Below are 14,638 nucleotides of genomic sequence, written 5' to 3' on the forward strand. Positions count from 1 at the left end.
GAGAAGGGTGAGAAAGAGAAAAAAGGGAAAAGGGAGAAAGAAAAGAAAGGATGAGAGAGAGAGAGAGAGAGAGAGAGAGAAGAGGAAGTGTGAGGGGCTGACGTGGCTCTCTCTGCCTGATGCCATTTACATACTGAGGAACACCCAGTCAGACTCTCACAGGCTGCAGCTTTATAAAGCAGAGCCCAGTGAAGGGAGAGTTTATCAGGAGCCAGGCACAGGGACAGGAGCACACACCATGATTACACACATCCAGCTGATCTGGCCCCTGGCATTCTGTGTCGCAGGTACAAATCTCTCTCCTTCCACCTTGAATCTTCGCTGCTCTCCATTTCACTCCAATTCCACTGACTTGTGATTGAAGGGAAAATGCTGAAACCAGAGGAATGCTCAGTGTCTCCAACAATCTCTCATTTGACCGGCTCTTTCTGTGACAGTTCTGACTTCACTGTGTTTCTCTCTGACCCCTCAGGTATCAATGGGGAGATTATCATGACCCAGTCTCCCCCGGTGCTGTCAGTGGAACTGGGCCAGACTGCAACCATCACCTGTACGGCCAGTCAAAGCATTAGCAGCTACCTCAGTTGGTACCAGCAGCGAGAAGGTCAGAAACCCTCTCTCCTGATCTATGCTGCAACATCTCGATTCACAGGAGTCTCCGAGCGATTCACCGGCAGTGGATCAGGGACCAGTTACACCCTGACAATCAGCAACGTTCAGAGTGAGGATGTCGCTGACTATTACTGTCAGCAGGATTACAGCTGGTATAGCAGCTCCGCTCAACACAGTGATACAGAGCCATACCAAAACCTCAAGACACACAGCACCACCTCATGCACTGACACATCAATCAGTTATATAAAATGTATAATAATGGACACACAGTCCCACAGCCTGAACTGACACATCCACAATTAGATACAAATGAAACTGAACAAATTACCCCATGCTGGGATTGTAACTGTCCATGACACACTCCAGTCCCTGTGGTGTCCACCGCTCACTGAAGGCCTCAAGTTTCCCTCTGACACTCCATGACCACGCGTGAAGAACAGCTGCAAGATTTAATATCGAAAAATAAATTTCACAAAGCTCCCAAGCCCAGCTGGACACAGAGAGAGATGGAGACAGAAAGACACATGAATGAGGGAGAGACAGAGAGGGGCAGAAAGAAGTTGAGAGTGAACGAGAGACTGGGAGACAGGGAGAGGTTGAGAGTGATGGGGGGGAAGCAGAGAGCAGAGGTTTTTGTACAGCCTCTGCACTGGGAACTCTCACTGTGGGACACGTTCGGTAAAGGAACCAAGCTCAGACTGAGTAAGTAAACCTCAATCCTCTGTTATTAACCCTTTCAATACTGAAACACACTTTCTAAAATACAGTTACTGATTTGTTGAAGGTGTTAGTGGGGAGCTGCAGTGAACGAAATGGTTGATTAAGGAGCACTGTGTCTAACAGTTGTCCAACCGTACCACTTCAGTTCCATTGCCCCCTTTAAGAAGCAAGATATAAGTCAGTCAGTTTTACTCACCGTGTGGAGGAGCTCTGTCCATTTGCAGCCTGTGGTCCCATTCCTGCAGCATGGAGTGAAATCAGTGAGTAGCCTCCTGCCAGTCTCAGTGTGACGGACACGGGGCAGAGTTTGATGTGAGCTCTGGCTCCCTGTCCCAGTCTCTGATCTCACTGACCTCAGCAGCAGCAGCAGCAGCACAGTGAGACACCGAGCTCCCACCTCCCCCAGCTTTAACTCTGCTCAATCACACAATCACAGAATAGTTACAGTGCACAAGGAGGCCATTCCGTCCATCCTGTCTGTCATGGTTCTCCGACTGAGCAATTCACTGAGTGTCATTCTCCTGCCTTCTCCCTGTCACCCTGCACATTGTTCCTTTTCAAATAACAGTCTCATTCCCTTCGGAATGTTTTAATTGAAGCTGCCTCCACCACACTCTTAGGCAGTGCATTCCACACCTTAACCACCCACTGGCTGAAAATGTTGTTCCCCCTCTCACTTTTGTTACTTTTACTTATTACTTTAAATCTGTGTTCTCTCGGTCTCAATCCTTTCTCAATTGGGAACATTTTCTCCCTATTTACCCTGTCCAGGCCCCTCCTGGTTTTAATTCCTCAAACAAATCTCCTCTCAGCCTTCGCCAAAGAAGACAGTCCCAAATTCTCCAATCAATCTGTATAACTGATGTTCCTCATCCCTGGAAGGATCTTCAGGAATATTTTTTGCCATTTCTACAAAACTTCAGCTCCTTCCTGAATTATTCACATTTTCTATGACCCTCATGATTTTATAAACCTTTACAAGGTCACTCCTCAGACTCTTACGTGTCAGAATAAAAAGTTTCAGCTTTTCCAGCTTCTCATCGTCATGGAGTCATACAGCGTGGAAACAGACCTTTCAGTTCAACTTGTCCATGATAACCAGATATCCTAAATCACCTCATCCCATTTGCCAGCATTTTGCTTACATTCCTCAAAACCCTTCCGATTCATGTACCCATCCCAATGCGTTTTAAATGCTGTAATAGTATCTGCCTCCAATACTTACTCTGGCAGCTCGATCCAGACACATACCACCCTCTGTGTGACAAGTTACCCCTCAGGTCCCTTTTGAATATTTTGCCTCTCACCTTAAACCTATGCCATCTTGTTTTGGACTCCCTTTCCCAAAGAAAAGGCCTTGGATATACACCCTGTCCATGCCCCTCATGATTGTATAAACATCTATAAGGTCACCCCGAAGCCTTAGATGCTGTAGGAAAAATAGACCCAGTTTCTTCAGCCTTTCCCTATAGCTCAAACCCTCCAATTCCTGGCCATGTCCTTGTAAATCTTTTCTGCAGCTTTATAAGTTTAACAGCATCCTTCCTATTTTCAAGGTGATCAGGATTGTTCACATTATTGCCAAAGTGGCCTCACTAATCTCCTGTACAGCTGCAACATGATGTCCCAACTCCTATACTCAAAATAGTGACCAATAAAAGCAAGTGTACCCAACACCTTCTTCATCACCCTGTCTACTTGTGACCCCACTTTCAAGTAATAATGCACTTGCATCTTCAATCCGAGGTCTCTTTGTTCAGCAACACTCCACAGGGCCCTCCCATTAACTGTCTAACTCCTGCCCTGGGTTGCCTTTCCAAAATGCAACATCTCACAGTTATCTAAACTGAACTCCATATGCTACACCTCTGCCCATTGCCCCATCTGATGAAGGTCCCGCTGTACTCTGAGATGAATTTCTTCGCTATCCACTATCGTACCAATTTAGATATCATCTACAAACTTACTGTAACTCCTATATTCACATCCAAATCATTTCTATAAAATAGTGAATCCAGCACCAATGTTAGTGGCACACAGCTATTCACAGATCTCCAGTCTGAAAAGCAACCTTTTACCACCACTCCTGTCTCCTATCTTCAATCCAATTTTTTTATCCCAATGGCTCACTCCCCCTGGATCCCATGTGGTCTAACCTTACTAACCAGTCTATCATGTGGAACCTTGTCAAAAACTTTACTGAAGTCCATATTGACAATGTCTATTGTTCTATCTCCATAAATCTTCTTTGTCACCTCCTCAATCAAATTCAGGAGACATGATTTCCTATGCATAAAACCACATTGATTATCCAAAGAATGTAAATCCTATCCCACAGAATCCACTCCAACATCTTACCCAACACTGACATCAGGCTCACTGGTCTATAATTCCCTGGCTTTTCCTTACAGTCTTTCTTTCTTAAATAATGGCATAACATTAGCCAACCTCTCTGGTTCTCCAGCACCTTACCCATAGTTGTCAGTGATACACATATCTCAGTAAGGGGCCCAGCAATCTCTTCCCTAGTTTGCCACAATGTTCTGGGATACACCTGATCAGGTCCTAGGGTTTATCTACTACTTTTATGTGTTTTCAGATCTTGAGCGTCTCCTCATTTGTGTGTGGTCTCTTTTCAAGACATCACTATTTTTCCAAATTCCCTAGCTTTCTCCACAATATATACTGACCTGAAATATTTGTTTGGGATCTCACCCATGTCTTGTGTCTTACCAAAATATAGCACTCACATGTATCTGAATTAAACTCCATCTGCCATTCCTCAGCCCACTGGCCCAGTTGATCAAGATTCCATTGTATTCTTAGACAGCCTTCTTCACTGCCAATGATTAGATTAGAGCCTCTACGGGGTCGAAACAGGCCCTTCTGCCCAAAAAGTCCTCACCGATCCTCCGAAGAGTAACCCACCCAGACCCATTTCCCTCTCAGTAATGCATCTAACACTGTGGGCAATTTAGCATGGCCAATTCACCTGACCTGAACATCTTTGGACCATGGGAGTAAACCAGAACACCCGGAGGAAACCCACGCAGACACAGGGAGAATGTGCAAACTCCACACAGACAGTTACCCAAGGCTGGAATCGAACCTGTGACCCTAGCTCTGAGAGGCTGCAGTGCTAACCACTGAGCCACCGTGCTGCCCCACCTGAGCCACCACTGAGCCACCGATGCCACCTGAAAATTCACCTGAACACACTCTCACAACTCTGGGCCCTTCCTGCCCATTACACTGCTACTATCCCAGTCTATATTCAGAAGCTAAAGACCGCCCCGCCCATTTATAACAACTCTATCATATTTGCAGGTCTCTGTAAATTCATGCATTTGTATTCTCCACATCCTTCCCACTGGGAGGTGACTTATTGACTGAACTGAGGATTCTGTGTTCCTTTGTGTTCCTCTTTGACATTCTCTCCTGGTTCGCACAGCCCTGCCAAGTTAGTTTAAACCCTCTCTAACTGCATGAGTAAACCACCTCACAAAAATCCAAAGACCTCCCTCATGGATCCTCTTTCCAGCCCCACAGTCACCTGTGCTCACCTCCTGATTCTATTCTCACCTGCATGTAGCACTGGAAGTCATCCGGAGATTCCTCCTTTTCAGTTCCTGCTGCTAATTCCCTCCAGAGCTCCCAACCTTCTGACTGCAGGACCACGTTCCTTTTTCTCCATCCATCACTGGGACCAATGTGGACTATGACTGCTGGCTGTTCCCCCTCTCCCCTCAGGGTGCTCTGCAGCCGCTCAGTGACATCCTTGACCTTGGCATCAGAGAGACAACACACCATCCTGGATTCCCATCTGCAGCTGCAGAAACACCTATCGATGCCCTCACTCTCAAATATCCTCTCACTATCGCTCTTCCAGTTTTCCTTCTGCCCTCCTGTATAGCTGAGCCCCCCCCCCCCCCGTGGTGCCAGGGACTTGGCTCTGGCTGCACTCCCCAGATGAACCATCATTCTCATCAGGATTCTGAACTGAATCCTAGTTGGAGAGTGGGAGGCACTCAGGGATTCCTGTACTAGCTGCCTGGTCCTTTTGGACTGTCTGCTGCTCCCCCATTCCCTCTCTCCCTGCATACTCTGAAGGTGCAGAGTGACCACATCTAGAAACGTGCTCTCCACGGAGCTCTCAGCCTCACAGATGCTCTCCACTGACACCAGCTGCTGCTCAAGCTCCAGAACCTGGAGCTCCAACTGCTGTCACTGACCACACTTCCTGCACTCATGGTATTCCAGGAGCTGGGAAGCATTCTGAAGTTCCCACCTAAATGCACACTCTCTCCACTCTTTGGTTATCTGTTGATAAACAGCTACAGCAGGGCTCACAGTCCAGTAGGTTCAGTGTTCCAGGGTTTTGGGAAACTCTCCAGAAGACTTTAAGAAATAGGAGCAGAAATCAGCCATTCAGCCCATTGAATCTGCTCTGCAATTTGATCTTGGCAGATATGCTTCTCAACCCCATTCTCCTGCCTACTCCACAGGAATTTTCCATCCCCTTAACAATCACAAACCTATCTATCCCTGTCTTAAATACACTCAGTGACTTGGCCTCCACTGCCCTCTGTAGCAATAAGTTCAACAGATTCACCACCCTCTGGCTGAAGAGATTCACCCTTATCTCAACTCTAAAGAGTCGGCCCTTCATTCTGAGGCTGTGCCTTGGTTACCGAGTCTCTCCTGTTTTTGGAAACATCTTCTCTGCATCCACTCTATCCAGGCCTGTCAGTATTCTGTAAATTTCAATAAGATCCCTCTTCATCCTTCTAAAGTCCATTGAGTACAGACCCAGAGTCCTCAAGCACGCCTGATATGACAAGCCCTTCATTGCCAGGATCATTCTTGTAAACCCCTCCAATGCCAGTACATTGTTCTATTAAAATATGGGTCCCAAAAATGCCCACAATATTCCAAATACAGTTTGACCAGAGCCTTACACAGCCTCAGCAGTACATCTCTGCTCTTGTATTCTGGCCCTATTGAAATGAATGCTATCATTTCATTTGCCTTCTCAAGCACAAACTGGACCTGCCTGTTAACCTGAAGAGAAACCTGAATGAGGTTTGTGCTTTAGATTTCCAAAGGCTTTCCTCATTTAGCAAACAGTCTTTGTATTTCTTCTTGTGTTCTATCTGCCACTTCTTTGCCAACTCTCAGAGCCTATTAGGACCTTTTACAGCCTTCCCACTTCCTCAACACTACCTTTAGATTAGAGATTACTTTAGATTACTTACAGTGTGGAAACAGGCCCTTCGGCCCAACAAGTCCACACCGACCCACCGAAGCGAAACCCACCCATACCCCTACATTTACCCCTTACCTAACACTACGGGCAATTTACGTGGCCAATTCACCTGACCCGCACATCTTTGGACTGTGGAGGAAACCGGAGCACCCGGAGGAAACCCACGCAGACACGGGGAGAACGTGCAAACTCCTCACAGTCAGTCGCCTGAGTTGGGAATTGAACCCAGGTCTCTGGCGCTGTGAGGCAGCACTGCTAACCACTGTGCCACCGTGCCGCCCCTCCTGTCCCTCCACCTATCTCATGTTGTCTGCAAACTTAGCAACAATGTCTTCACTTCCTTCATCCAGATTGTTAATGTATAACGTGAATAGTTATTGTCCCAACATTGACACCTGCAGAACTCTACCAGTCACCAGCTGCCATCTTTCCTCACTCTCTGCTTTATGCCAACCTGTCCGTTCTCAGTCCATGCCAGTACATTGCCCCTAACACCGTGGGCGCTTATCTTATGTCAAATACCTTCTGGAAATCAAAATACATTACTTCCTCGGACTCTCCTTTGCCTGACTGGCTCATTGCCTCCTCAAAGAATTCTAACACATTTGCCAGGCATGACCTCCCCTTGATGAAACCGTGTTGACTCAGCCCTATTTTTACCATTGCACTTCCAAGTCCACCGGGTGACACTGTGGCACATTGGTTAGCACTGCTGCCTCACAGCGCCAGGGACCTGGGTTCAATTCCTGCCTCAGGCGACTGACTGTGTGGAGTTTGCATGTTCTCCCCGTGTCTGTGTGGGTTTCCTCCAGGTGCTCCGGTTTCCTCCCACAGTCCAAAGATGTGCGGGTCAGGTGAATTGGCCTTAGCCTTAGGCAAGGGGTATATATCCCCCATCAAATCTCCACCTCCACACCCTGACTCCATTGATTCCTGAAAGATCATCACCAATGCCTCCACAATCTCTTCAGTGATCTCCTTCAGAACACACTGGTGTAGTTCATCCAGTCTGGGGGAGTTATCCAAATTCAGACCTTCCAGCTTCCCAGTACCTCCTCCTTAGTGATGGCCACTACACGCCTGAACTGCCCCCTGACAGTCTGGAAGTACTGGTACACTGCTGGTGTTTTCCATGGTGCAGACTGATGCAAAGTATCGATTCAATTCCTCGGCTATTCCTTCATTTCCTACTATTCTTTCTCCAAACTCATTTTCCAGTGATCCAATGTCTAGTTTTGCCTCCCTCTTCCTTTTTATATATTTGCTAAAACTCTTGCAATCTTCTTTTATATTACTGGCTAGATAACTCCCAGATTTCATCTTCTCCACCCTTAATGCTTTTTTAGTTATCCTCTATAGCTCTTTAAAGACTTCCTAATCCTCTGGCTTCCCACTATCCTCCACCACATTGGATGCCTTTTCTTTTGCTTTTATGCTGTCCTTGACCTCCCTCATCAGCCATGGTTGCCTTGTCCTCCCCTGAGAATGTTTTTTTCTTTTTTGGGATGAATTCCTACTCTACTTCCTGAATTACCCCCAGAAACTCTGCTGTTTGCTGCCCCACCATCTTACCTGCTCGGCTCCCCTTACAACCAACTCTGGCCAGCTCCTTCCTCATGTCTTTGCAGTTACCTTTACTCAACTGAAATACAGTTCCATCTGATTGTAGCTTCTCTCTCTCAAACTACAGGGGGAATTATGGTCACTTATCCAGAGTGATACTTTCACCTTAAACTCACTAATCATGTTTGCCTCATTCCACATCACTGAATCCACACCTGCCTGTTCCATCATGGCTCAACCACAAGCTGCTCCAAAAACCATCTCGTAGACATTCCATGAAATCCTTTTCTTTCGATGCACTACCCAGTCCACCTATCCATTGAGGTCTACCCTGACATTTAGTTTATCCCTTTTCTGGGCGGCATGGTGGCACAGTGGTTAGCACTGCTGCCTCACAGCGCCTGAGACCCAGGTTCAATTCCTATCTCAGGCGACTGACTGCGTGGAGTTTGCTCATTCTCCCCCTGTCTGCGTGGGTTTCCTCCCTCAGTCCAAAGATGTGCAGGTCAGGTGAAATTGGACATGCTAAATTGCCCGTAGTGTTAGGTAAGGGGTAAATGTAGGGGTATGGGTGGGTTGCGCTTCAGTGGGTCGGTGTGGACTTGTTGGGCTGAACAGCCTGCTTCCACACTGTAAGTAATCTAATCTAATTTTCTGTCTCCTGATTGATTTCCTTCCCCACACCCTGATTACTGCTTGGAGACCTGGACATAACTTGCATCAGATTCTTTATTGTGGTTCCTCAGCTCTACCCACACAGATTCTACACCTTCTGACTTCTTGCTATTGATTGAATTTTATTTCACACTAACAAGGCAACTCTTGCCCCTCTGCCCATCTGCCTGTCCTTTTGATAGGACATGGATCCTTGGATATTTAGTTCCCAGCCCAGACCCCCTTACAGCCATGTCTCTGTGATACCCACAACATCGTACCTACCAGTTTCAATCTGCACTACAAGCTCATTGTGTATACTGTGTGCATTTAAGTACAACACCCTCAGTCCTGCATTGACTGCCCTCCTTCTCATCATTGTCCTCTTATCTACTGTGCTTGAAGTTCGACTCTTGTTCCTTTCTGTACTCTCTGTCCTAGGTTGTCTTCTAGAAACTTGAATAACCTCTCCTGAGCCCTCCTCCACTTTAACTAGTTTAATTCCTTGGACACTCAATTTACCTTGATTTATTGCGTCACTTTGTCTACCTTATTCGGAATGCTTTGTGCATTTAGTTACAAACTCTTTAAATTTATTTTATTATTGATTTTCCCTGCACTTCTTTAGTTCCTTTGATATTCAAAAAATCCGTCCCCATCTTTTATTTTCTGGTAACAATCAATCCCACCACTAACCAACAATCGACCTTCTCCTTCACCTTCTGTTTTCTCATTTTCCATCCAACTGAACCAAATTACTTTATGTGTCGATTGACCTCAGGCATGGTGGCTCAGTGGTTCGCACCGCTACCTCACAGCGCCAAGGATACGGGTTCAATTCCTGCCTTGGGAAACTGTCTGTGTGGTGTTTGCACATTGTCCCTGTGTCTGTGTGGGTTTCCCCCAGGTGCTCTGGTTTACTCCCACTGTCCAAAGATGTGCAGGCCAGGTGAATTGGCCATTCTAAATTGCCTACAGTGTTAGATGAAATAGTCAGGAGTAAATGTATGGAATGTTTCTGGGTGGGCTGCTGTTTGGAGGGTTGGTGTGGACTTGTCAGGCTGAACTGCCTGTTTCCACACTGGAGGGAATCTAATCAGGCCAATATTTCTCATTATTGCTCTTTGATCTCTTGCTTCTACTTGAATCCTGCTGTGTAGAAACTGGCTGCCACCTTCCTGACATTGCAACAGTGACTCCTTGTCAAACAAAACTGTCTGTAAATGTCTTTGGAAGAGCCTGAAATGTTAAGGGCTGGATTGATGCCCATATGCTCTAAACTTTTCTGATTTACATATCCATGCCTTTTAAATGTTTTAATCATACCAGCCTTCACCACTTCTTCTGGCAGCCCATTTCATACATTTAACACCATCTGAATGAAAACGTTGTTCTTTAGGTCCCTTTTAAATCTTTCCCCTGTCACCTTCAACCTATGCCCTCCAGTTCTGGACTCCCCCACTCTGGAGAAAAGATCTTCTCTATTCACCCTATCTATGCTGCTCATGATTTTATAAACCTCCATCCGGTCACCCATCAACCTGCAATGATCCAGGGAAAACAGCCTCAGCCTATTCAGCCTCTCCCGATAGCTCAAACCCTCCAACCTTGGCAACATCCTTGTAAATCTTTTCTGAACCATTTTAAGGTTCACAACATTTTTCCTCCAGCAGGGAGACCAGAATTACACACAGTATTCCAAAAGTGCCCTAACCAATGTCTGTCAGCCACAAGAGCTCCCAACTCCAATACTCAATGCACTGACCAATAAAAGAAAGCAAACCAAATGACATTGTCACCCCCCCCACCCCCCCACCTACCTGCAACCTCACTTCCAGTGAAGTATTCTTTTTTTTTGGATGAACTGAGAGTCTTCCAGTTGTGAAAGATGCCATTCCATGGACTTTTGGATGAAGAGCAGGCAGTTCCCCCTGGTGTCCCTAATCAATATTTATCCCCCAGTCAAAATCAATGAAAATCTGTTTCTCTTCTTTTTATCATATTGTGTTTGGGATCTCGCTGTGCACAGTCTGCAGGAAAGATCCATTGGGACATCTTGATTTGGGGACAGGTGCTTCACAAATGCAAGTCTTTCTTTAAGTTTGAAGTCTCCTGATCCGAACACTCACCCATTGTCTGTGCACTCTCACCTTCCGGGGGCATGGGGTCATTAGGAGCAGTGACCCAAAGGACACTGAGACTCTTTGCAGCCTCACCCTTGACCTCAGCCCAGCAGTGTGCAGCAAGGTTTGAAATGTAATCTAGAACCTTCTACACAGACACCCCAATGTGACTCATTCCCGAAGTGTGTGGATCCGAGTCTGCTCCAAAGTTCTCGGATAAATTTCTCCTGATCTGTGGGTGATCGGAGGTTTGTTAAAGAAGTATCAAGATCCATCCCACTTTCCAGCTCTTGCTCCATAGCTCTGGAGGTTTCACTGTTTGAAGTGAATACCCAAGTGTTTTTTTCAAAGTGATGAGGGTTTCTGCCTCTCCCACCCTTTCAGGCTGTGAGTCCCACATCCCACCAAGCTCTGGGTGAAAACAAATACCCTCAACTCCCCTATAATCCTGCCCCCAACTGATTTCAATCTCTCCCCATGGTTATTGCCCTCTGTGCTGGTGGAAATCAGTCCTTCCTACCCACTCTGTCCAGGCCCCTCATCATTTTACACACCACCATCAAATCTCCCCTCAGCCTCCTGTGTTCCAACAAAAACACTCCCAGCCAATCCAAACATTCCTCAAAACTCAAAGTTCCCATTCCAGACAAACTCTTCCTCTGTCCTGGTCTCCTGTGGGATCACATCCTTCTGTAATGTGGTGACCAGAACCGTACACTGTTCTCTCACTGTGCTCTAACTGGGGTTTTATACAGTTCCAGAATAAACAAACACCTTGCTTTCACAGTCAACCAAAAATGAGATAAGGGAGGTGATGGTCTAATGGTGTTATTGCTGAGCTGTTAATCCAGAGATCCAGGTAATGTTCTGGGGACCAGGGTTAGAATCCAGCAGATGGTGGCATTCAAATTCAATCAAAAAAAATCTGGAATTAAGTCTAATGACGACCATGAAACCATCTTTGATTGTCAGGAAAACGCCATCTGATTCCCTAATGTCCTTTCGGGAAAGAAACTGCCATCCTTACCATGTGACCCCAGACCCACAGCAATGTGGTTGACTCTAAACTGCCCTTTGGGTGATTAGCGATGGACAATAAATGCTGCCGATCCAGCAATTGCCCTCATTCCATCAAGGGAAAATGAAGAACAGTTTATCCCATGTGTCTTCTTACCACCTCACTGACCTGCATTAAACACCATGGCCAAATCTTCCATCTCCACATGACTTGCAGTTTCAAATTCCTTCATTATCTGAGATACAGATAGAAACATCCAAACTACGAGCAACCGTAGGCCATTTGGCCCCCAAGCCTGCTCCACCATTCAATATGATCATGGCTGATTATCCAACACAGTCCCCTGTTCCTGCTTTCTCCCCACATTCTTTGATCCCTTTCATCCGAAGAACTACATCTAATTCCTTATTGAACACATACCGCATCTAATTCCCTCATGCTGGTAAAATGGATGAGAATTATTGGGTTGTTGTTTTTTGACCAGTATGGACACAATGGGCTGATGGGCCTTTTGGGTCTCTCTGACTCGATGATTCTATTATTATACTTTAAGAATAACTGAGTACCAAGGACTGACCACTGTGTAACTACCTGTCATTCAGAAAAAGACTCATTCTTTCTGTCCTGTCTGCCAACCAGTTCCCAATCCATGTCAGTATGTGAACCCCAATCCTCTTGTTCATTTGGTCTAGATCTGGAAGCCACACCCTTACTAATTGTGGGACCAGATTCTGAACAGTCTGTCTCATCCTTCGAGGGCTCCTACTGCCCTGACACTGATTTCCCATCATGCCATTGGTTCCGATCCACTTTTACCAAAGCACCACACAGTTTAGTAAAATGAAAACTTTTACACTTGCTCCATGGTTCTCCATTTCCATCCCTACTCTCAATCTCACTGAGTTCTGATCACTGTCACGAAAATGCTCCCCCATTGACAGCCCTTCCAGCTGCCCAGAAACTGTCCCTTCTCTCTATGCTACTTCACCATCACCTTCTCAGGGGCAATTAGGGATGGGTAATAAATGTTGGCCCTGCCAGTGACACCCACATCCCAAGAAGCAATGTGAACAATGCTTGGTCATTTGTTGGGTTTATTCTGTATTGACGACAAATGTTCAAAAAGATTGTATGGCCAGATTATGGTTGAATTCCCTTCCAGTGGCAGGAATTAAAATTGTTTCTCTTGTCTTTCAGGCCGTGAGAACTCTCAGCCCAAGCTGACCCTGCTGCCCCCCTCCCCGGAGCAGGTCAATGCCAAGGGCACTGCCACCCTGGTGTGCCTTGCCAATCACTTCTATCCCGATGAGCTGGAGGTGCAGTGGAAGAAGGACGGTGCAGTCATTTCGGACGGGGTTCAGACCAGCAACTACCTGCGAGCTTCGGACAGCACCTACAGTGTCAGCAGCCTGCTGACCCTCTCTGGGTCTGACTGGGAGTCCGACGCTCGCTTCTCCTGTGCCCTCACCCACGTGACCCTCCCCTCTCCCCTCAGCAAGAGCATCAGGAGATCAGAATGTGTGTAGAGTGTTGGAGACAGTCCACAGAGGAGACACAACTTTAAACAGAACAGGGCTGAGCTGGCAGGACAAAGGTCATTGTCAGCACTGAATTTCAACTCTCTTCCTTCTCAGGATTGCTCAGAGAAACTTCTGAGGTTTGGATATTAAAGCAGGTCATCGCGACAGTGTCAAGAGAGCTTTACACTGTGTCAAACCCCATGCTGTCCTTGTCCTGGGAATGTTTGATGGGGACAGGATTGCCTTGTTATGTTAGCTGCACAAAACAATGTGAACCTCAGAAGTCTCTGCTTCAGTAAACCAGATCTCCTTCCTGCTCAGCTGCCAGTTCCAGTTTAAGGTTTTGTCACTGTTTAAAGGGACAGGATTCTCATGTTATTGAGAAAATCTCTCCAAGTGTTTTCCTCAATCTCCATTGTGGCTATGAATTTGAGCAGCTTCCTCTGTCTTGGCTGTTAATTGCAGTTGTTTCTTTTTCTGTGAATGTGAATGTGGAAAAGGGAATAAAGGTGAAAATTCAGTCTCTGTCTCCGTGTGCTTTGGAAATAACTGACTTTCTCCTCCCCCCATCTCTCAGTTGATTGGCTGTATTTCAGCAGGTCATTGTCACAATTGGTTACTTGGCCTGTCAATCAATTACAATCATCAATCATTTTTCAAATGATCCCTTTAATCAGGAATTTATGTAGATTCCAAAAAGAACAGAAACTGAAAGTTGTTGGGACTCAGTAAGTGCAATCTGATGCATTCCCTCTTCACTCTGTTGGTACATGCCCAGCTGATGGGATCGAACTGTGCAATCTCTGCTGCATGTCGGATAGCCCCTGAAATAATCTTCGGCCAATCACAGACATTGTTGGCTGTGTGCCTCTCTGAGTGTGAGTGTTTAACTCAATACTGCCTGTAGATGTCTCTCTGAGTGTGGCTGTGTTACTCAGAGACACACCACAGACAGCGCTCAGTAACACACCCACATTCGGTGAGACACCGATCCGCAGCATGGAGTGTGAGTGTGTTACTTAGTGCTGCCTGTAGGTGTCTCTCTCAGTGTGAGTGTGTTACTCTGTGCTGCCTGTAGGTGTCTCTCTCATGTGAGTGTGTTACTCTGTGCTGCCTGTAGGTGTCTCTCTCAGTGTGAGTGTGTTACTCTGTGCTGCCT

General features: G+C 46.3%; 1 gene segment (V, D, J or C); it reads left to right on the forward strand.

The window, feature by feature from the left end:
- The first annotated feature begins 219 nt into the window (after positions 1–219).
- Positions 220–13,863, forward strand: LOC132811819 (immunoglobulin kappa variable 3-15-like). The segment is given in 3 exon segments: positions 220–287; positions 473–1,317; positions 13,157–13,863. Coding segments are annotated over 2 exon segments (480 nt in total).
- Positions 13,864–14,638: the final 775 nt, after the last annotated feature.

Source organism: Hemiscyllium ocellatum, unplaced genomic scaffold, assembly GCF_020745735.1.
Source record: "Hemiscyllium ocellatum isolate sHemOce1 unplaced genomic scaffold, sHemOce1.pat.X.cur. scaffold_2399_pat_ctg1, whole genome shotgun sequence".
Classification (NCBI taxonomy): domain Eukaryota; kingdom Metazoa; phylum Chordata; class Chondrichthyes; order Orectolobiformes; family Hemiscylliidae; genus Hemiscyllium; species Hemiscyllium ocellatum.